The sequence below is a fragment of the Harpia harpyja genome, chromosome Z, assembly GCF_026419915.1.
Source record: "Harpia harpyja isolate bHarHar1 chromosome Z, bHarHar1 primary haplotype, whole genome shotgun sequence".
NCBI lineage: Eukaryota > Metazoa > Chordata > Aves > Accipitriformes > Accipitridae > Harpia > Harpia harpyja.
In genome coordinates, this window is record NC_068969.1 from 60,981,761 (window position 1) to 61,005,048 (window position 23,288).

General features: G+C 39.0%; 1 protein-coding gene across 5 annotated transcripts in view; it reads right to left on the reverse strand.

Annotated features, from left to right (window-relative positions):
* Positions 1-2,857: 2,857 nt before the first annotated feature.
* Positions 2,858-23,288, reverse strand: part of GAK (cyclin G associated kinase) — a 68,823-nt gene continuing 48,392 nt past the window's right edge. For 2 of the 5 annotated variants that reach the window (XM_052776133.1, XM_052776130.1), the window contains 9 exons: positions 23,126-23,284; positions 21,860-22,333; positions 19,695-19,865; positions 13,174-13,308; positions 12,692-12,811; positions 9,058-9,270; positions 7,470-7,618; positions 5,886-6,062; positions 2,858-4,236 (listed from right to left, as the gene is read on the reverse strand). In XM_052776133.1, the coding sequence (XP_052632093.1) occupies positions 4,135-4,236; positions 5,886-6,062; positions 7,470-7,618; positions 9,058-9,270; positions 12,692-12,811; positions 13,174-13,308; positions 19,695-19,865; positions 21,860-22,333; positions 23,126-23,284 (1,700 nt within the window). In that variant the 3' untranslated portion in view covers positions 2,858-4,134. Of the gene's footprint in view, positions 4,237-5,885; positions 6,063-7,469; positions 7,619-8,825; positions 8,954-9,057; positions 9,271-12,691; positions 12,812-13,173; positions 13,309-19,694; positions 19,866-21,859; positions 22,334-23,125; positions 23,285-23,288 lie in introns of those variants that run through there. The other 3 variants (XM_052776132.1, XM_052776134.1, XM_052776135.1) reach the window with 3 other exon arrangements.

Below are 23,288 nucleotides of genomic sequence, written 5' to 3' on the forward strand. Positions count from 1 at the left end.
CTGGGAACACTCAAGCTTTGCACTCAGCAGAAGCAGATATAAAGTCTAGCTTTCAGGGCATGATTTCAGTTCAACACTTCAAAATTTAGCTGTGCAATGAATAATAAGCATGAATAGAAAATATACATTTTAAGCCCAGAGAGAATTCACAGTATCTAATCAAGTCTCAGCTTAATCAATTTTTCTGTAGCCTATTCTAAAAGCTTTTCAGCTTGTGGACACTAAGAATACAGCTACCGTGAAATGTATGTGTAAGCGTTTGAGTGCAGTTCTATCCCATACAGCAGACAACCAATTAACAATGAAGTACAGAGCATGAGAAAGGTTGAAAAGCCCTCAATCCGTTTTTTTAACATTTTTTTATGACTGTTTTAAGATGAATTCAAACAGAACTTCTGGACTTTTTCTTCCAAATGACACTCTCCTTTAAAAGCAACATTAAGACCCAATACATATTTATATAAAACTTACCATAACTTCCCTCTTCCCAGATTCCTGTAATTAAAAAATTTAATATATAAACCTTACACTAGGAAACACCTTTAGTGGTCCTCATGCTGCTTTATCTTCTAAAGAAAACTAAACTTCAGTTTACTATGTTCATGTTCATCACTTAAATTTCTGAAGTTGGTTTACAGGGCCTTACTGAAATCCAACTTTTTGCACATTCTTGTATGCAACACAGCTAAATTACACAACCCCCCCCCCCAAATAGTTTCATTGTCAAGATTTGAGAGTTTACCAAACTAAGCCTCTCCCAGATTCTTAGCACCAAAATTCAACTACATAGAACGGAGCAGGACAGAGGAATCGGACAGTTCCCTCAGTGAGGACCAGAGCTGATTAAGCCATAAAATAAGTTGAGGCGTCCCATTAACTTGACTGAAGTTTCAGTAATCATCAACGGCTCTTGAAAGAATCCACAGTCAAACTTCAGTATTTTCCATAACTTTCAAAAGGGGAATGAATTTCAAGATATCTTCAGTTCCAGATAAAACACTTGCACTCATGTTTCCCTGCACACTTAAAATCACATCTAAGGTTTTTCTCCGCTGTTAAAGAAACCTTTGCAAACAAGAGTAGAGAAATAAAAACAGAGAAATGTAGACATCATCCAGAAAATGCTACCAAACATACAAAGCAGAGGAAGATATGTTACTCCCTGTTTTCAGTTTTAATTTTTTATATACATATTTAAGAAAAGAACAGTTAAAAATGCATCCCTCAAAATTAAGTTGCCTGTATGTGCTGAATGGAACGTGGCTTTTTAAAGTAGTCCTTCCTTACTAAAAGCAGCTCCCTCAGAAATGCTTTATCTCTCAGCTGTATATAGGAGGGCAGTCACAGTCATTATATACCTGTGTATGTCTTTTTAAACCTATTATTAGATATCATTTGCCCTAGAACTGTAAAAAGCCATGCAAGTCTCCAACAAACCTATCCTACCAGCAGAAGCCTTTAATTTCCATGGATGCAGACCATGCACACAAAGAATTAGTGAAGTGTCCCAAGGAAAAAAAAAATTAGCTCTTACTCTAAATCAGACAGCCAGTTACCTGATTTATGAAGAAATCTACTGAGATTTAAGACTGCTTCAAAGCATTAACTGAAATACAACTGCAGCTATGAATAAACTGAAGTTGCCAGGGGAGGGGAACTTCAATCCATTCCACTCCTACCAGTTCGATGCCAGTGCCAGCAATAGAAGCCCAGAGCCTGGAGAGGGATCACAGGTCAGCAGCACAGCACCTGGAGAGCAGCACAAAGGAATTCCAGCCATTACGTCAGCTTCACTGGGGGCCCAACTTAAATGCCTCTATGCAAACGCATATAGCACGGGGAACAAACAAGGAGTTGAGACACACGCATGCCTGCAGGCCTATGATCTTATTGGCATCTTGGAGACATGGTGTGATGGCTCCTATGACTGGAGTGTTGGAATGGAAGGATACAGGCTCTTCAGGAAGGACAGGCAGAGGAGACAAGGAGGGGGTGTCACTCTCTATGACCAGCTGGAGTGCATGGAGCTCAGAGACATGGATCTGCTCAAGCAGGTCCAGAGGATGACCATGAAGATGAGCTGCAGAGTAGAGGTTGTACAGCCTAGAGAAGAGAAGGCTCCAGGAAGACCTTATAGTGGCCTTCCAGTACTTAAAGTGGGCCTACAGGAAAGATGGGGAGGGACTCTTTAACAGGGACTGTAGTGATAAGGACGAGGGGTAACAGTTTTAAACTCAAAGAGGGTACATTTAGGTTAGATATTAAGAAGAAATCCTTTACTGTGAAGGTGGTGAGACACTGGGAACAGGTTGCCCGGAGAAGCTGTGGATGCCCCATCCCTGAAAGTGTTCAAGGCCAGGCTGGATGGGGCTTTGAGCAACCTAGTCTAACAGAAGGTGGCCCTGCCCATGGCAGGGGGGTTGGAACTAGGTAATCTTTAAGGTTTGGTCTATGATTCTATGAATAATATATAACCTTCCTGATCCATAACTGATCCTGGCTTCAATCTTAAAACAAATAAATCACAGTAGCTAAATATATCTGAAGATACATACACAAAACCTTTTATCAGAGGTTAATAAGTCACTGTGTCGGTCTGAGCTTAGAGACTACAAACTGCAACCTGTGTTCACGAGTCTCTAACCCATCAGCTCTCAGGCTGGCATGGCAGTGGAAAACCTCATCCACCACACTGTTCAGGTGGCATTAGAATCTCATGTTTTCTGTTCAGATATTGCTGAACAGATCTAGCAGCTAAACAGCTACCTCTGATAATAGTACAGCTTCCCACTCAGTTAAGCATGCAAAATGTACAAAACAGCAAAATGATCAAAATATCCCCTTGAATGTCTAACTGTACTGTTCCAAAAGACTGCTGCCGAAGCTTTAATACCACAACACTAATTTCCAACATTTTCAAACTTGATATGAAAATTGCATTTTGTTATTACAGAGAGTATAACAGTCATTGGTCATTTGCATTCATTCACAAACTACCTTCTGAACAGGGATGAGAAAACATGGCAAGTTTTGCTATCAAGTTTTGTCTCTACTCGTCTTGCACTAGCCAGTGCATGGAAGGTAGATGAGCAGAAATGCAACAGTCTACAAATACAGCCCATGTTTTCACATACACTGATGTCATGCATATCTCAAAAATACAAGAAGTTCAGACATGCAGCAAAATGTGTTAAAGCACTTTAAATACTCTCCAGATGATAATGAGTAATGTAGTATTTACTCAGACAAATCAAAGCAGAGTAAAATGTTTTGTGCTTACACTTCAAGTTTCAGAATAACATTATTTCTATCAGAGCATCTGAAGTCCAATGGAAGGAATGTTCCACTGAAATTGGAAGCAAAAGACACCATTTAAAGAGCTAGGAAAATAAGTACTTGTCAAAGTACTGCCTTCCAAAGGTTCATAATAAATAACAAAACAGCAGGAACGTGCAGACCTTAAAGTCAAGATTTGTTTCTAGATTCACAATATGTAAAAAAATTTAAAAAAAATCAAGAACAACCCTGGCTGACTATCCCACATTTGGTATCTTTTTGGCTAAACAACTGTTACTTTATTGTAAGAAACACAGGTATTGTCTGAAAACATTATTTACAGAATGATTATCAGACTGATTACATAAAATACAGATGAAAATATACACCTTCAGGTTTGAGATAAGCCAAGCAAATTCACTGCTGATAACTAAAGCACTTTGAATAAGGTGACAGGCACCAAACATCAAAATTGGATCACAAAACTACTGAAAGTAACACACAAATTCGGGAAGGTAGAGGTAAAACAAAGATCAATGAAATTGGAATGATTTATAATTAATACTAGTATACCAGAAATCACGGAGCTTCACTGAAATTCTGTTTTACCATATTTAAAACTGAAAGGAAATCTTTACTCCCAGACTGTGATTTCTTGAAGTACTGAGCAGCTGTTTTCTTAATGCATCTATGTAATGCTTTGTACTCTACATCTTACGGAATACATCACCACATTTAAGTGCACGATTAGAAACTGTGCTAAAATCATGGAAAAGCGCTTCATAAATCATTGGTGCAATAAAGTCACAACAATGCTCAGGTCCAGTTTTCAGAAGTAGTTCTGTAAAAGGTGAAGCTTTAGAAAAGGGACTTTGATCCCTGGTTTTCAAACTCTGACCACGCATCACTCAATTCCATGAAGATCATTTTGGCATACTGCTCATAAGGTTGTCCTGTGGCCTGAAAACAAACAGAACATATTAGAAGCATAAAAATATCAGGAATTACGTGACTTAAAGATCTCACCCCTTTTATATTTGCTATCTTATTCAGCAACTTTAGACTGCTGTGTGAATATAATCTTTCAGAGACACAGATGTCTCCAATCTTATGCAAAGTTTGCCACAAGTATTTTAAACAAAGCCAAAGCCTTGGTTTCCTTACATTACTTCAAACTTTTACTGCAATTCATAAATAACTGAAACTTAGCTAAAAACAGTTTTCCAAGCTCTTTTCATAACTAGTTTTAGTTAATATTAGTTAATGATGAAATTCAGTCATTTTTGGAATTGCTTCCTGACAGACCTTGCAGTAGCGTACAAGAATAAAGTTTAAGCACTACTTAAGATGACTCCTTTTGGATAGGATTTCCTGGAGAGGAATCTGTTGCCAATTGTGAATGATGTTAAGATTCAACATTAACAACATAGCACTTCCTGCACATTTGCCTCCATACTCAAATATAGACAGGGAATCAGGAGCATGCTATTTCACAGCAGCCCTGCCTCTGGGCCAACCCAATACACATCGTTAGTAAAGATCCAGTCCCACAAGATAAGTCATTTTAACAGGTTCTTTTCAACACAAAAGGGAAGCCCAAGAACCCTCTCCAGTATCCTTCCCCTTCTCCTGCTGGTTGGCTTTTGCCAGCTGCAGTACTTTAAAGACATTTTTAGGGACTGCTTGAACTCAAAGTGGCAGAAAAAAAAAACAAGGAAGAAGAAAATACCTCAAAAAGACCTGTGTTCTGACTCTGATGTGTTAAGGGGCTTACAGAAAGCACCGAGAAACCACCACAAAGGTGGAGGAAGCCACATGGCCAAGAACTGCAAAGGATGGCAGGAAGAAAAGAATGAACAAGGTCTTGTTTCTCTGTTATGGATACAAGATGACATAGGACTTAAACTACTGCTCACTGAACCACCAGTGAAGGCAAGCCTGAAAATTTAAACCAGGTATATTCAACGCTTATCTTTATATCTAAAACACAGCCTAGAGCAACAATTCAGAACAAGAAGCTACCTTCATACAGTGGGAGACTAACAAACAGCAATAGAATGCATTAAATACTTTAAAAAGACAACTGGAATGTCATATTCATCAAGTATTTTTCAACTGCTAATTTATTTACTCTAGCAAAGTTTACATTTTCTAGTTCCCAGTAAAGTTGTTTAGTAAAGGAGGTTCAGTAGGTTTTTCCCCAGTTTTGCTGTGGCAGCCTCTGAGTCTTTATACACTGACAATTTGTTCTAAAAGACATGAAGTATCAGCTGGTAGAAATAAAGCAGATTCTACTAATCAGCTTCCAACCTGCCAGCAGTCAGTCAGAACCCAGCATAACTGACTGGTGCTCAGTACAACCTTCACAGGATCTTTCATTTGTTAACATTTATCTGTTGAATTCTGTGCTGTGTCAGGATGACAAGAAAAATCCTGTACTATCTGAATGCAGTAAGACACCAAATTCAGAAGACAATGTAAGCAAAGTGAAGAGCATCTAGGGTGCCGACCAAGAAGCAAGGCTGCAGCATCTGTCAGTGACTAGCATGGTGTAGTAAAAGCAGTTTGCATTCCTTCTAGAGGGAAGAAGATCAGAGAAACACACTCACCTTATCTGGATGAACTACAAGCACTGCTTTCCTGTAGTACTTCTTTACTTGTTCAGGAGTTACTAGATCTGCCATGCTGACTGGTTTCCACTTATTTTCCCCTTCCCAAAGGACTGTATGAAGAGTGGATATTAACGCTCTGATATTTCTCTCCTTTCCTTCAATCCATTCAAGAATCTGGGAAAAACAGAGTGTATAGAACTGAACGCAGCACTGTAAGCATTCTCAGTCTAACTAGAGACATAACCTTCATTCTGTGCAAGACTACAAGATTAAGACTCAAATACAGCTGTTTTGCTGCATTCACCCCCCAAAGTCCAACTGTCTTACTACATTCTTCCTTCTGGCACCCAGATTATTAGCCATGCAAAAGTGGTATTTTGCATCTGCCACTAGGGAGTAGCTCATTGTCATTAGTTTATTGCAGCAATTCAGTCGCTGCAAGAGAAATTACCGAGTTAGTTACATATTACAAAACACTGTAAAATTAATGACAAGAGAATTAACAGGAGTAATTAAAAACATCCATTACAATTACACTAACTCCCTGTCAGGGCACAACGTTAAGTTTACTAAAATTCTTACTTGATTTGTACAAAAGTTTCAGATCACACATATTAATAGTTAATGTTTACTTAAGCAACCTGCAGGGGTGCACAAAGTAAAGTGTTCTTTCAGATATCCCCATGAAAGTTGATGAGAATAACCAGCCATTTCACAGACTTTAACAGCAATATTCAAGCCACTGTGATATAGTGATACAGTGTCTTCACTGAACACTGCGTTATGCAACATGAAAATCTCTGCCCTCTATCAGCAACGAGTATGGTAAATGAAAATCTGTATTTATCTCCATTTATGGTGATTTGTGTTAAAAGGTACCCATGCAAGCTGTGCATGCTCTCTTCAGGTAACACACTTAATGAAAATGAATTTCAGCATCCCCCCAAAGTTCTTTCGTAAACTTTTCTAAAGCACCATAAAGACTCCCAAACTGAAAGTATATTAATAGGTCATGTTATGAATGAGTAATACATAAAAAGTCTGAAGAGCTGATCAGGTAACACCCCACAGACTAGTTCTATAGCCCATCTCCAGAACTGCATCTTTTAGTAATTTCTTAGGACAGCAGTAGCACTTGTTAACTGGTAAATGCAAGTAAGCAGTCACCCTGAAGACAGCTATTCTCACCTGCCTGGTTTTTTAAAGTGTAGTTTTGTATTATCAGCCAAATCCATCTTTTCTAAGGTGACCTTTGCAAACACTAGAGATAAAGAACAATTCTGGCTTCAAGAAATGGACTCTGACAGGAAAACAGGTTCTTAAATTCTCCAAGCTTAGCTGAAAGAAACAGGAACTTGTGTTCCATCCACACACTTTGTGCTACTGTCACTGCTGCTTCATTGCCAACTAACTCCTGTTCATGCTAATTAACTTCTACAGTCATATGACTTAAATACAGATAAAATTTCATTCTGCTTTATCAGTTTGCTCTGTTAGTCATTATATCCTTCTGCTCTGTTATCAGCAGTTCTAAGCATAAGCTCAGATTTGCACTTAAATCAAAATCACTGTTAAACAAACCTTGAGTTTCAAAGGATCCATATCTTTAGACATTTCTTGTTTTCTCATCTCAGCAATAGTCTTTGGTCCCTTTTTATCAGATTTAGCTGAAAATCCTTGATTAGATAAGAGATCCTCGAAGTCATTTTCTGAAACTTTTGGCTTTTGACCTATGAAAGGAGAAAAAAAAACATTAAATGAAAAGTTACATAGGACAATACATTAATGGGGGAAATATATTGCACTTAGATACACCTGCATGACATTTCTCACTACCATGATAAATATCCTTCAGTGGCTTGATAAACGCCACAAGATGAACAGAAGAATAGGAATAAAAGAGATCATTGACAAGCGTTCAGTCCAGCAGAACAGATAACCTCATGTGCATACATGTGACTCAATACTTGCACGTTCTCTTTTTTCAAAAATGGAGTAGATTTGAGGGAGTACACATCTACCTATTCATTATTTTGGAAATGTTTCCATTTTTCCATTGTAAAGTAATTCTAACTGCTGTGCAGCAGTTTTTCAAGTGACCACATACTCAATACTCTAGTCAGAAGTATGTAGCCCACACTTAAATACGTTGAAATTTACGCAGAATAATGAAGGGATAAGATATAAACATGAATAGTCATTACAGAACCAACAAATTTTAGAAAGCTGTAGAATAACTGAATTCTGAAGAGGCCTCTGGATGTCATCTAGTCCAATCCTCACTCAGAGCAAGGACAACTAGTAAATTTCTCAGGTCCTTGTCCAGTTGAGGTCCACCTGTTTTCAGGGATGACAAATCACAACATCCTTTGCTCCGTTTCAGCATTTCATCATGCTAATTGAATTTTTTTCCCCTGTTCTCCAACCAGACTTTCCAGTGCTGCAACTTATGCCACTGCCTCTCCATCCTGTCACCTCTTTCCAGAAAGAGATCAACACAATCATTTCAACTTACGGAAGTACCTGCTGTTCACTTATACGTCAGTTAAAGGGAGGCATAATCCTAATACCAACACACCAGGAAAATAAAATTTTCAAAGAAGGTTAATGTAGAAGAGGCCATTCCCACCCCTATACCTCTAGGTTTGCCTGTTCAGTTGGAACATCTTAACAGACTGGTTCCAAGAATGATTCCACCTGCTCCCATCCCCATCCCTGTTTGAAACACAAGAATTTCCAGTAAGTTTAACCTCAGTCTTGTAAGACTAGCTACTATTCTTCAGCTAAGAAAAACGTTGCATCCTCTTACCTGTGTATCACAAGTGGACTAGCATGAAGCAACATTATCAACCATCTCTCCCTGGATAGATCAAATTTACCCTTCTAACCCAGTGATACAAAACCAGTACCCATGTGGGTGAGTGAATGTAGCCTTGAGACTTTATGCCCAGACTAGCAAATATCTGGGCCATGGTCAGCTTGTCTCTGTGATATTCTAGTGTAGCTTTGCAAAAGCGGGACACCAGATTTGCCAAGCTCTTTTCTGATTTCTACTAAGACACAACCTAAACGTAAATAAAAAGATGAAGGTACAAGAGTTTCTGCAGTTAACAGCACATCTGACTAACTTCACACAGGCCGTTATAAGTAATGCCTTCAGAAAACTTACCAAAGCTTGGGGTTCTGACTCCTCTTTCTTCTCGTCCTCCAATAACACTGAAGTTTACTGTGTAATTTGGTTTAGCTGCTGTGCTGGATTTAGTCTGGGACTGCCATGAAGCACTTTGTGGTTTTGTGGATTTCTGCCACTGATTTCCCAACTTCTGAGATGGAACAGTCTTCTGACCAAAGCCACTACTTGAGAGCCCACCACTGGAGGGACCTAACAATAAATAACTAAATTAGCTGTTCAGCTTGGTACCTGTCACCTGTTTAATACAAGTCAGACAGTTTGGTCTTGACATCTAACCACACAGTTTACAGTGATACCACTATACAAGAGAAAGTATGTGTAAAATGAAGTCTTATAAACAAATAACTTGGATGGCAGGAGCTAGAGCCATTGCTGAAAGTCTTCCAGTCTCTTACAACTCAAGTTCTCAACCGTCAGTTTTAGCAGAAGCATTTGCTCTTGTCTGATCAGCCAGGCATGTGTAAGGCCACAAAATAATTTGGCAGTGACAGTAGTTCTGCCTCCCAATTCATCACACTTCAACATCTGTTAATATGCAGAAGACACTGAAAAACTAATGATATGATCAAGAAAATGTAATATATTGAGAATGTTTTCAAATGAATGCTTTCAAGGTCTCCAGTGACTTCTTGCACTACTGCTTAAGAAAGATGAGAAGATTATTCTACAGTAACATTATCAGGGAATGTTGCACATGAGTAAAAAGAGCACTGAAGCCTGCAGGAGATATTGTTGTAATCACCCTGGTGTGATCTATAGGCTTCTGTCTATCAACACAATATTGACTCAAATTTTAGTATCCCATTTCCCTTCATTAAACCACTATAAATAATACTGCTTAGCAGCTTCACCCGATACTCACTTTGGGAAGAACACACAGGGCCTTTTCTCTACTCTACAATACTCATTGTAAACAAATTGAGCAGAAAAAAGTTCCAACCTTTTAAATTCATTATTCAGCTTCTTGTCTCACTGATGAGAATAAACCTGAGTTGTTTTTTTCAATTCTAAACCAAGCCACCATTAAATTGCCCTTGATTGACTTCCTTTGGAAAGATTCCTAGAAACTCAGTTCCCTTGACAAGCTGCATATACCCACAGGGAAAAAAATAGCATGATAACTGATTTTAGATGCATCTAGATTTTTTGGAAGAGAAACATTTTACACCACACTTATGGCATCCTAAAACAGATTAAGACCTCTTCATGTTGGAAGCATTCCCTAAAAATGGTGGAACACAAATTCAAGACTAGTGGTCAAACATGGTCCCACACCTGAAGCCAGCCAGGAAGTATAATATGAATGAAATATTGACACTTCAAAACCTGAAATCTTTATCACTTGGTCTTGAATGACAAACTCATGATCCCATCTCAATATTTCTTAGAGGAAGGTGAATTAGTATTTGCATCTCCACACACATTATTAATCAGCTGCTGATGATTAGAACCTAACTTTCAGCTCAAACATATCCCAAGCCAGTTTAAACTTACATGTTCTTGTTTCTATTTTTCCCCCTTTTATTCAGCCTAAAGCCTTAGAAAAAAACAACCAAGCTCGCCTGGGGACACACAGCAATGTAAACTCAGCTTCCTCTTTCAGAACTGGTTCCCCACACCTCAGCTCTCCTGACAGCTCTCTTTTGTAGCTTCCACTCATAGGTATAACAGTTTAGACAAGAGTATGTCTGGCCAGGGCCATGTACAAGATGCCATACTATAGCTCTCAATACCACACCTCATAAACCCTAGTATTGCAATAAGAGACCTGATAAAATCTAGGATTGCACTGTTTCTTCATTAAAACACCTAACTGCATAGTCAACTTAGTCTTCAGTCATTTCTAACCTGTGAAATTTACAGAAAAAAAAATCCCTGTTACTAGTCAGAGTACATGACCTTGCACACTGAAAAATAATCTCATTGTCCTACTCTTTCAAAACATTCTACATTCATTATTTCAGTCTTCAAGGCCAACAAATTCTTCCTGTAGGACAAGCCAATGCCTCACTATCAGCAGCAACTTTTCCAACACCACACTCCTACTTTCTGGTACAAATTCATTCTTAGAAATGAAGAGTGTGAGAACACAAACTATCACAGAACATTACTGGTATCCTACCACAAGCCTAATACACTACTACTAAATACCTTTAGTTATTGTTTCTTTTCTGCTTATATAGCATTCCCAATTAAGCAGCCTTCACCCTCATAACTCTTCTTCCAGAATAATGACTTATATGTGAAGGCCAAAAAACTCCTATGAAAAATACAACACCAACTCTAAACTCCAGTTCTTACAACTCCCTGAAAATTCAGTTCAAGCCTGAGAAGGTTAATTAGCACAGTGGTATCTGGCTACTTTTTAATGCAGTCTTTTTTCCTATTGAAAGTTACCTGAAAGACTAATGAATTGATCTAAATCCTGCTAAAATCAGTACAATTTCTTCCACTGGTTCAGTGTGCACTATACCTACATCTCCAAGTTATTTTTTTACTGTCACACTATCTATAGACTTAACGAGTCCATATTAACATGAATTATTAAACTGGAAAATTTTTGTAAATTGTTTACTGCAGAGCAGCCTTATTGATACTGCTTCAACACTAGAATTTTGCAAGTAATTATGCACAGGCAACATAAAGAAGACAAACATTGTATGTTACCTTGTGTTTATCTAAGATAATTCCACCAAGAGGGCACTCAATTCAATACACAATGCTAACTGCCAAGGCAACAGGATAAAACATCTGCCAGCTCTAAGCTAAGGGAAAAAACACATTTCTGCAATTCAGCAACTCAGCAACTATGGGCTGTTCCAAATCATTCCTTGGACTCTTGGCAGCTAGTCACATTTAACAGCTACAAATCAGTCATTTGCTATGGCAGTGTGGTCCTGAAATGCAAGGACCTCAGCTCTTTTTACTGCCCTTAGTTTTAATGTTGTTTGAGAAGGCTGCAGGGCTAATTTCTGAGTCTGGGGTGAATATAACATCCTAGGACAAGTGTTACTCTGCAATGTGTCTCATCTTACATAACTTCTTGTGCACACCACTGCAAACTGACAAACATTCATAATGCTCATGGTATTGGTGTACAAGTATGGGCTTGATTTGTGCTCATCTTACAAACATGACAGATTTGAGTAGCAGAGCTATGAAGGCCTACTGAATTCAAAGGAAAGTACTGACTTAAAAGGACACAACTGTCACTTTGGATCTAACAAAGAATTTAATCCAGCTTTCATTTCATATCCTTCACGGCACAGTATCAATGCTAGATAAGAAGCCTCATGCTCAGTTACTGAATCACAACCCCTGGTTTCTCTTACCTTCTCAACTAGATTCTTAAGCGCTTAAGTATTTATACTGTTTCTAAATCACAGCTGTGATTATCTTCTGAATATTATTCTGGATGTTTCACACAGTCTCTGTAAAGATTCAATCTTTTCTTGTTACTTGTCTGTTCTCAGCAACTGCCTAAAGCTGGTTGTTAACAATTAAAAGGAAACACTTCCCTTTATATAAGCTATCAGTCACATTTATTGGCACAAAAAGCAAATCAAACCATAGAGGCATTAAGTATAGGCTCTTAAAAGTAAGATCTTACCTGGAAGACCAGACCCAAGATTGGCAAGATCAGCAAAAGGATCAAAGTTCTGAGATTTAGCCTGGCTGAAAGACAGGCCTGAAGACACACTGGTCTGGCTCCCTGTGGTAAAAGCTTGACCTGTATAACAAGAAAACGTTATCATGTACTTGGTGTATTTGGAAATTGAGAGAATGAATAAAAGTACTATTTCCACAACACCTCGTGTAAACCTCCCCAGCATTCTGCTCCATGACATCTTTTACCTTGACAAGAATCACCATTACTATAGACAACTGAAACTATTTGGCTCCTCTGCCTTGAACTTATTCTGAAAAACTACACAAGTGCCTTACCAACGGGGTATTTAAGCACAAGAGCATAGACTCCTTTAAGCAAAGCAGCAAAAATGCATGAAGACATGTTGAGCAGTTTCAGGTGATTAAACTGACCAGGTTTGGAGTATTCCTTATTCCCTCTAATAGAATTTCATTTCATAATACCTTCAAAAAGAGGCTTCAACTGTGGTGACGCTACATTGCTGGTTGCTGAGGAATCTGCCCAAGAATCCCATCCACCCAAGAGATCTGGGTGGCTTGTAGAAGATGGTATTTTAGGTGGCTCTGGTATCAGATTCCCTACAGAAGAAAAAAAAAAACCTTTTGATTATTCTTTTAAGAAAACCATCACAATAATGGATCTTTTGCCAATACCAATAGAACATTGTCAGCTACAATGCCCAGCTACATGGCTTGCTTAAATTTCTCCATAACGCAGTCATGCAGTCTTAAACAGGACTCAGAAGGGTTTTACCACTGGAATTCCTTCATTTGTATTTGACACATCCCATGCACTTCATAGAGAAGATACTTTCATGCACAGGCAATGCCACAAATTTAACAGCTTAAGTTTCCTGGGCAAAAGGACTAGGCTAAGGGATGGCTTCAGGGCACACTGTTCCTGACAACAGAGCCGGTAACCAGAAAGCAGCAGTGCTTCATGAAAAGGTGCTCCATATCACTCAGCAGTCTGGGTGCTACACAGGTGGAACCAGGTCACTTCAAACTGCAGGTTTGCCTACCCCAGGCCTCATGTGACAAAGGGAGCTGGAGTTCTTGACAAACTAATAGCCCTTTTAGGTTCAACACATGAATGAATGCATGCAATTAAAGAGCAGGATACAGGAAGAGTGATCTTTTCTGGGAAAAGATTGCGAATCAGTAGCTCCACGGATAAAAGCTGCTTTTCTATGTGCAAAGCAAAGCCACCATGCCAATTGAAAACAGATAATGAAACAGTCACATTCAAGAGGATGCAAGTGTCCTTGCACTAACTTCTAGAAAGTGTCACATCTAACATAAGGTTATAACTGCAACCCCTGACGCTTGCAAATGATTCCCCCCTTTCTCACTCATACACAGTATGAGGTGAGCCATCCTCAGAATGAGAGGTTGTAGGTATGGAACACTCAAAGCTGCATGCCAGCTGAGCATTCCCTTTGAGCATAGCTTGTAGAGACAGTGAAGCGGGACAGCTTTTGAATGTAACAACCCCTTGGATGCTATGACAACAGTCTGTGCTATAGAGAGAGGTGATATTTCAGCAAAACCAGTATGTTTAGTGGTACTCTAAGACATTTTGAAGACCTAGAGTTTGGAAAGCTAACCCAACCATCCTTACAAAAATAGCGACATTTTGATACTTTGGATGTTTTGACTGCTACATCATGGCTTTTCACTTCTCTCAGCTTCTCAACTTTACATGCTGAATATTGATACCAAATCAAAGAAGCTATTTTATCCTGTTTGAGGAAATAATTTGAAGCAAATTAAATATCCCCTCCACCACCTCAATCCACTAATTCTATTTATACTTAGGTCTTACAGTTGCAAAGAGAGCACATCAAATACTCTGCAACAAATGTCTGACAAGAGCCTGTATTACAGCAGAGTCATCTCTGCTGCATGTGAAGGAAAGCATCAGAATAAAATGCACGAAGTAGCCGCTAACATCTTCTGAAGGTGTAGTACAGTTTTCAGCCATTTCTTCAGACTTAAGCCTCATGTCCCTGCCTCTGAAACCATGGGAGAAACACTATGTATTTGCCTCAGTACTCAGGACCCCAGCTATCTGCTACACAGCAGTGTCACTGGCTATAAACGTCAAAGTATCCGAAAGCGTCTATTCACCAGTTTAGAAATTTGCTGTACTGTATGCCACTCCCAAACGTTAAGTGGGCCTTGAATTAATATTAGTATTGATTTTTAAGCTAGAAATAATTGTGGCTTATGATCTCTGCTATTACAAGATTTTTACAGGGGCATGAAGAAATTTACCACCACTTATGGAATTATTTATGATAAAACCAAGCTGAGAGAAGTAAGAATAAAGTAAACTACAGCTGAATGCATCTGAAAGATTGAGAACACACTGTGTGAATCAGGTGTTTTACAACTCCTGGTTTAAGAGCAGTCAAGTTCATCACCTCCACCACCCTGAAGAAAGCAAGGAGTACAGCAGTAAATTCGCTATGAATAGTGCAAGCTCACATACATCCACTACACTTTTACCATAAAAATCTGAAACTTACCATAAAAATCTGAAACAACAGAGTACAACGTGCAGTACACTGAACAGATAAAATGTTCCTCCTGGAACTGTTTATTCTTATGCTATATTCTTTCTGGTTGTACAACTTGGGCATTACAATAGATTTTAACATCAAGAAATAGCATTACCAACATGATACTCTGACTTCTACATATTCTGAAGAGGTATGACAAGATCACATGCTGAATCCCTTATTTTTGTAACCTGGCACAATGGAGTTCACACAGACACTTAAGGTAAAGGAGCAGGATATCTACAGAAAGGGTAAAACATGAAGCATAGTTAAATATTCCAAAAGTTGAAGCAATTGAGATCATGGGCAAGCAGATCCATACCTGCTTGTCCCTTTAGTTCTTCTTTAATGTGCATATTTATGATCTTTAGCCATACAGCAATAAAGCACTGGAAGTCAGGGCATAATTCTTTACTAACGCTGCTCAAATCAAGCTAAGATGTAAGAATAAGTTGGTGGTAATCAGATCACACTTTCCAGCTTCCCAAAGTAAGAGACCTGTGTTTAACTATATCCCACATGCAACTTCACATTAGGTTTTAACTTGTCATCTCTACAGGAAATCCTTTAATCACAGAGGACAACAGGACTTCCTGTGAACCAAGAGGCTGGTTTAGTATGATGGAAGGTTTTTTAACCTTGTCTAAAGCCTGACAGAGAATGCAGTCATCACAGAAACTAACTTCTACTCAGGAGAAGACTACATTGGTCACTCAGTTTCTTTTGATCACGTTTCACATCTCCTGCTATCTTTTGCTCAGATCAGTTCATTCTCACAGAGGGAAATACAATCCTGACTCGACTTGCATTAGAGATGACCTGCTACTTGCATACCCCAATTCTGTTCTCAGAAATGCTCACTGAACAGATAACTACTAAGGAAAAATGGATACTCCTCCAGCTACAGATGATAGCTTGTGTTTGCAAGTGTGGCCACTTTAGAAAGGTTATTAATTCTGGAGTGAACAGTCAACCCACCTACTAGCTTCTCTGCCAAATTACTAGAGCTTTTTGCAGAAAATTATATTACCCTGTTAATATAGTGCTGTTTAGCAGCAACTGCTCAACATTTTCATATTACAGGACAGAATGCTTTAACAGACCAGATATTCTTTAAGAACTACCTTTTCTACAAATTGAAATTACATTTTAAAACTCCTGTTTAAAACTTCAAGCCACATTGAGAAATACAAGCCTAAAATTCTAAATCTTGAATTTGTGTTCACTGAAACAGCCTTTCTCCTGGTATCTATAGATGTTTAGTAATTGTTTACTACCAAAGAAAGCTTATCCATCACTAAAATTTAATTCTAGACACTTATTACTGCTCCAACAGTAGATTCAGCATATCTCATTGCTGCAGGTTATTTTGAACGAACACCAACATTACTACCAATTTATTTTTCATGAGTTTAAAATTGTTCTTCACTTTAATGACCTCATGTTTGCACTTTCTTCTGCTCGCTCAACACAATTCTTTCAAATATGTCATTTGAGAACACACTCTCGTTTGCCTTTGTTCTCCAGTTACTAGTTATCATGTCCTTACACTCACTCATTCATATTAAAAGTATTATAGCTGTTAATATTCCTAACTTCCTTGTGAAAAACTGATGTCTGTGACTGGATGGAATTCTAAAGGCTCAAATACATAGAAAACCTGTCATTCAAAAGGTAAACATAAAGGAGCATGAAATGTTATCCCAATTCCTCCACTTACAAAGGGTTTTTAAAGCCTGCATAGCAACAGTGAAATATTGGGAAATCACTGTGTAACAGTAAACTGAAGAGAAGATGGGTCCATTTTAAGTGCCTTTTCCCTACATTGACAGAAAGCTCCAAAAATCACATTAAAATAGCAGGTACACTAATGCATTTACCAGGTTGCAAGTTATCAACCAAAATCAGAAAGAGTAAGCATAAAACAATAAGCATTGAAGTCAGATGTCAGAATATTTTTTCTTCTGTACTTGCTCAAATGTTACTAACAGCTAAACATTGACCATGGTCTCCTTGAGGTTGCAGGTAAACATTTAGAGGGCAGATAAACTCACATTTAACTATTTTTCCAACTTAAATTAAGGGTTCTCTGTCATGTGGGGATTGGAGCACCTCTGATATGAGGACAGGCTGAGGATGCTGGTATTGTTTAACCTGGAGAAGAGAAGGACTGGGGGTGGGCAATCTTATCAATGTATATAAATACTTAATGGGAAGAAATAAAGAAGACTGAGCCAGACTCTTCTCAGTGCTACCCAGTGGAAGGACAAGAGGCAACAGGCATAAACTGAAACACAGGAAACTCCATTTAAACATAAGAAGTTTTTGCTCTAAGAGTAGTCAAACACTGGCACAGGTAGCCCATAGAGGTTGTAAAGTCTGCATGCTCAGAAATAATAAAAATCAGCAACGACAAGGTCCTCAGCAGCCTGCTCTACTTGACCCTGCTTTGAGCAGTTCAACTAGATAATCTCCAAAGGTCCCTGCCTCTGGAGTGAGACAGATTTTGGCTGAGATGATGCTCCACGGATCAGTATTGATCAAATCTTCTACTGAGCATAAGAAAATTATCATCTGTTTGGTAACCTCATACAGTGACATTAATAGCGTCACACCTAAAAGCGGCATAAAACTGGCAACTATACAAGTATATAGTAACAGCTGTATGTTTCAGTTGTATCTATAGGACAGAACAAAAATGTTGCAAAGAAAGCGGCAAGTGGGATCTTCTCAGTAGAATCAGCCACAGTTGGAATATAATGCTTAAATACATGGCAGAGAGGGCAATCAGCTGGCCAGCCTTTTATTTCAAGGAGGAAGCCCTCATCTCAGCCAAGCAAATACTGCATCTTTTTTATCCAGTTTCTCCGTAGCTAACACTTGGACTGCATCACTCAGAGGCAAGGTCAACTAGATTGACTGTCCAACAAGAAGGGGCAATTCAAAACCATATGCAATAAGCTCTGGGAAGATAACACTCTTGGATTCAGGGTGAGGAATGTGATACCACCATTTCTAACTACCTCCAATTTATAAGTGAGGGTCTTCAGCGGTGGCCTTTGTAAGGAGAGGCCTGGGCTGCTCCATGCTGGGCACAGCCAGCTCCAACAGACCCACTGCAGGACACAGCCGAGCCCCTCAGCCAAGATGGTGGTGCCTCTGGGAAAACATATGTAAGAAATGGTAAAACACGCTGTACAGCAGCTGTTAAAGGAGTAAGAAAAGTGTGAGAGAAACAGCCCTGCAGACACTAAAGTCAATGGTGAAGGACGAGGTGCGCCAGGTGCCAGAGCAGAGATTCCCCTGCAGCCCACGGAAAAGACCACAGTGGAGCAAATATCCACACTGCAGCCCATGGAGGACCCCATGCAGGTGGGCATGCCCTGGATGAAGCCACAGCCCATGGAGAGAAGCCCACACAGCAGCAGCCTCCTGGCAAGAGCTGCAGCTGCCAGGGGACCCACACTGGAGCAGTCTGTTCCTGAAGGACTGTACCCTATGGAGACCCATGTTCTTGAAAGACTGTATGCCATGGGAACACCTATGCAGGAGCAGGGGAACAGTGGGGGGATGAAAGAGCAGCAGAGAAGAGCTGTTACGGACTGACCATAACTCTAATCCCTATGGAAAGGACCCATGCTTTTCTCTGAAAGTCAGATTTAAAAAGCAACACTTCTGGCTCTACCGCTCCAACATTTTTGCAAGGGTATGTTTCTTTTTAAAGAATGAGCATGCTTAGAAGCTCTATTTAGTAACACTTTGGAAATAACGTGCTTGGGATGGAGATACGGGAAGACCGAACATATCACAAAGCTTTTTGTTTAAAGATTAATAGATTTTAAAATAAATGCATGAGGAAAAGGCTTCATCACGAATACATCAGAGAAACTAAATGAAACAAATAAGATTAGAGTATTACATAACGTACTCTGTAAGTATATTACCAGAATGCATTCAGGTCAAGAAGGTCCAAGCTAGCCTCAGCTTGCATTTTAAGAACTGGCTATACTATTAACTTGGCTTGCTGATTTCTTTTCCAAGGCTTCCGGAAAATCTTTAAAATCTGAATACAATCAAAATAGCATTCTGTCGTCTAGAAAGTAAGTTTGCAGGTGTTTGTGTACCCTCAGTTCTAAGAGCTCTCAGAAGAAGCTCCAGCTCCTAACAGAAGGTTAGCAATGCTAGAAATCCTCTCACATCATAAATATTAGCATGACATTATACAGTGAACCCTTGCTACTTGGTACATTTGTATCTGCGTTCCCAGAAAATGGAGCTAATTAAAACAGCAGTCACAACAAGTGGATCTATTAAGACACTAATCCACCTTGACTAAGCTGAAAGACAAATTCACAGAGTAGCAGAAACTGTTGAGAAACATAACACCAGAAGCACACTTACCTAAATTTAAGAAATCTGAGCTGGAAGAAGGTGGAAGTGAATTGTGTGTGGAAGGAACTGTACTAGCTGTAGATGTTGAGCTTGGGTTAAGAAAGTCCCCAAAGAGGTCTGGACCAGACAGGGCTTGATTCTCTGAACCTGATGACATTGTGAATGGGTCAAAAGGATCAGCTAAAAAAGAAGCAGAAAACAAAATTATGACAAATTTTAGAATAAACACAGTTGAAAAAGCCTTACTCCTCTGGGGGCACAAAAAGTAGAGTTCATATTGGTAAATGCAGCAGCCTTCTGAGAATTTTTCATGGCAAAGAGTCACCATCTGTCCTTTCTTCTAGACATCTGTATTTTCATGTTGGTACAAAAAGTATTTCAGCCACACACAACATGAAAACCTATGTCTTCAAACACAAATCCTTACCAGGGCTGCATACATTCAATAACATTGTTAATTTCACCCATGTAAGACACACCTTAAATTTGAGTGATCATCCACATACAAAACAGAAGAATTACACTTGTTAAATGCTCTATAATGCCAAACTAACAAAGAATTTAAACAAACAGACTATTAAACTACTAAAAAGGATATTAAGTAAAACATTCATACTACCACTGTGACTCGAAGGCATTGGTGACTCTGGGGCAGAAAGTGCGTCAACTCAAGAATGAAAACCAACAGAAGCAAGGCTTTCAACAGGTCTCTAGTGATCACAACGAAGAAAAAAACTAATTGGAAGCGTATTTATAGTCAGCATGGGGTAACGTGACAGTCAGCTGGAATCAGAGCTCAAGATCTTCCCGCTTCTGCTGCCCTCTAGCGTCAAAATCCTCAAGAGCCCAGGGACTCCTGCCAGATTCACTCAGAAGCTGACGAGAAGGAATAATCCTGCCATAGTGCCCTAGCATATCCTGAGGTGACGACCACATTGTACAGGACTTGATAACACTTCAAAAAACAAACCCTGGAATGTCATCAAGCTATCCTACTATAGCATCACACAAACACAAAACCTCAAGTACAAGTTTTGATGTGCAAACTGAAATACAACAGTAGCCAAATATTCTCACTTCTGCAATTATCTTTCTCTTACCCAGTTCAAAGGTAGAATGAGATACATACAGGAGTACTGCCCAGGTGTTTTATGGAGTAGATAAGAAATGCATAGTTAAAGAAAAAAAAATAATAAAGCTTCTCCTTTATGTAAAAAAAGTAAATTAAGTGATTCCTCATTGACCACAGTAACAAAGTTCAATACTGACTTGCTTCAAAAGAAAAATATTTGAAATCATCTAAGTGTTCTACAAAAACACTTTCCAGCTGTATGTAGATTAAAACTTTTAGTCCAAATAAATTATCTTTGTGCAAATAAGCTAAACCTTGTAACTGTTTCCCAGATTATTTGACTAATATTCCCCAAAATCTTACTGTTAACTTCAGGCAGAGAATTGCTATTCCCAAAAGTTTAGTCATGTGACAGAGCTAACTGTCCATTAGTAAGAGAAACAGAACCTCTAAACTAAAACGCATTGTTTTAAATACCAAGTAGATGGCAGTATAACATTCTCCTTCAGGGTACAGACCTGCCAACAATATCAGTAAAACCAGCAAGAAAACACCTTTTAGCAGTGCCATTATCCTACTTCTTTGAACAGTAATCTACAGGATTTCCAGTTGCCTAGCAGTCTTACATGATTAACACTCAAAAATCCCACACAGATGTTTGACCTAAGCAGCACAGCTCTGTGCCACATCTAATGCTATTGCTTTACGTAAAGTGTAAGAAAGCAGTAAGTTATCTTGCTAAGGCATAGAATTGTAGTAAGTTATTTACACATGGTTTTAGAAAATGATCTTGCGTGTAACATTTGTAGGGGAAAGCTATGGATTCTTCAAGAATACTGAACCTCCTTTAAATTAAAAATTTGATACTTTTCTGTTTACATGGTTTAAAGCTAATAGGATATTGGCAACATAACAAAATACCTGGATAATATGCAGCAATTTCTCTCTTTCGTGCAGTAAAAACACATATTCTATGCAGATTCTTGCTATACACCAACATGTCTTCAGTGTACAGATCAAAACATGGTGCTCAGAAGCACAATGCAAGCAGCAGTTTTCATCTGCAGGCCAGCCAAAGAGTACTGATGCTAAATTTACATACCTGAAGACATGGCTGCTGTTGAAGATATACCCTGAGTAGCAGCTGGACACTGACTGCTGAAAAAGAAATCTGCTCCTTGTCCAAGAAGATCTCCAGTGGGCTCTTCTGAAATCTGTGATGCATTACCCACAAATAGATTGTTCAACAAGTCTGCATTACTTGATGAAAAGTTTATTTCTGAGATAGGTTGTTTCTGTTCTGGTGAAATATCAGAGTCTAGTCCCAGTAAGTCTACATTCTCTTCAGGAAGAGATTTTTGTAGCAGTGCAGATGGAGCTTCAAAATTGGCTTCAAGAAGCAACTCTCCTTCTGGAGTAATACAGTCTTTTTCATCAAGAATTACTGCACTTTCTTCACCTGGAAATGTAGGGAATTCCTCATCTGACGGATCACTCTCCTCCCTGTCATCAGATAGTTGAACACGATCATTTTTAGATGAACTGTCGTCTATTCCACTTTCTGGACTTTTTCCTTCTTGAATAAAAAGAAATAACAGCTTTAGATTACCAGGATTCTTCTGCCAACTAGGATAAGACAGACTTATACGGTGAGATCATATGAAATCAATCCTTATTTAATCAAAGCTCACAAAAGAACTGATGAAAAAAAGAACTACTAACTGTTGCCTACCTCCTCTTTGTACAGGGCAGGCAAAGGGACAGCTCACTACCCCACTTGCCACTCTGCAAGGGCAGGTATTATGAATTTTTCCAAAATGAGACTGACTTGGACATTCACCTCAGGACATCATACCACTTATGACTCAGAGGATCACTCAGTAACTGCCACTCCACTTGATGACAGCATTCAATGACAGCATAAGCAGTTACTGACATTTTTGCCAACAAAGCAGAACCCAAAAAAATGACTTACACACTATAAAGTTACATTTTCTCAGTCCATATGTACTGATCTGGACCCCACTGGCTAGTCTACTTTGTCTCCTCTATTCCTCAGCCAGCCTAAGTGGGGCTGTGGGAATGCAAAGGCTTCCTTGGAGATCTTTAAGGTTAAGATTTTTTCAGAAAGAGAAAAATTTAGCTCAGCATTTAAGTTACACACAATACAAAAAACCATTACTTGGTGCTTATCCAAATGAAGCACAATGACCACTCATTAACCTGCAAAGCTCATTCTTTAAATAGTTTTTTCTCATAGTCTGGTGAAATAGTGACTTTTGCTGCATAAGAAGGCTTAAGCACTCATTGGAAGGTGTGCAAGGCAACAAACATACAACAAATAGTTACTTCAGAGGAAAACCTGTACCTTTCCAGTCCAGAGAATGAAAGAAATTATTTGCATCAGTACTACTGCTGTGTGGGGATTCTGTATCAGTAGGTACACTTTCTGAAGACTGCTCCAGCTGGGATGCTTCTGCTTCATATTGTGCAGTCGAACCTGGTTGTCTAGGCAGCTCTGGTTTCCCTAT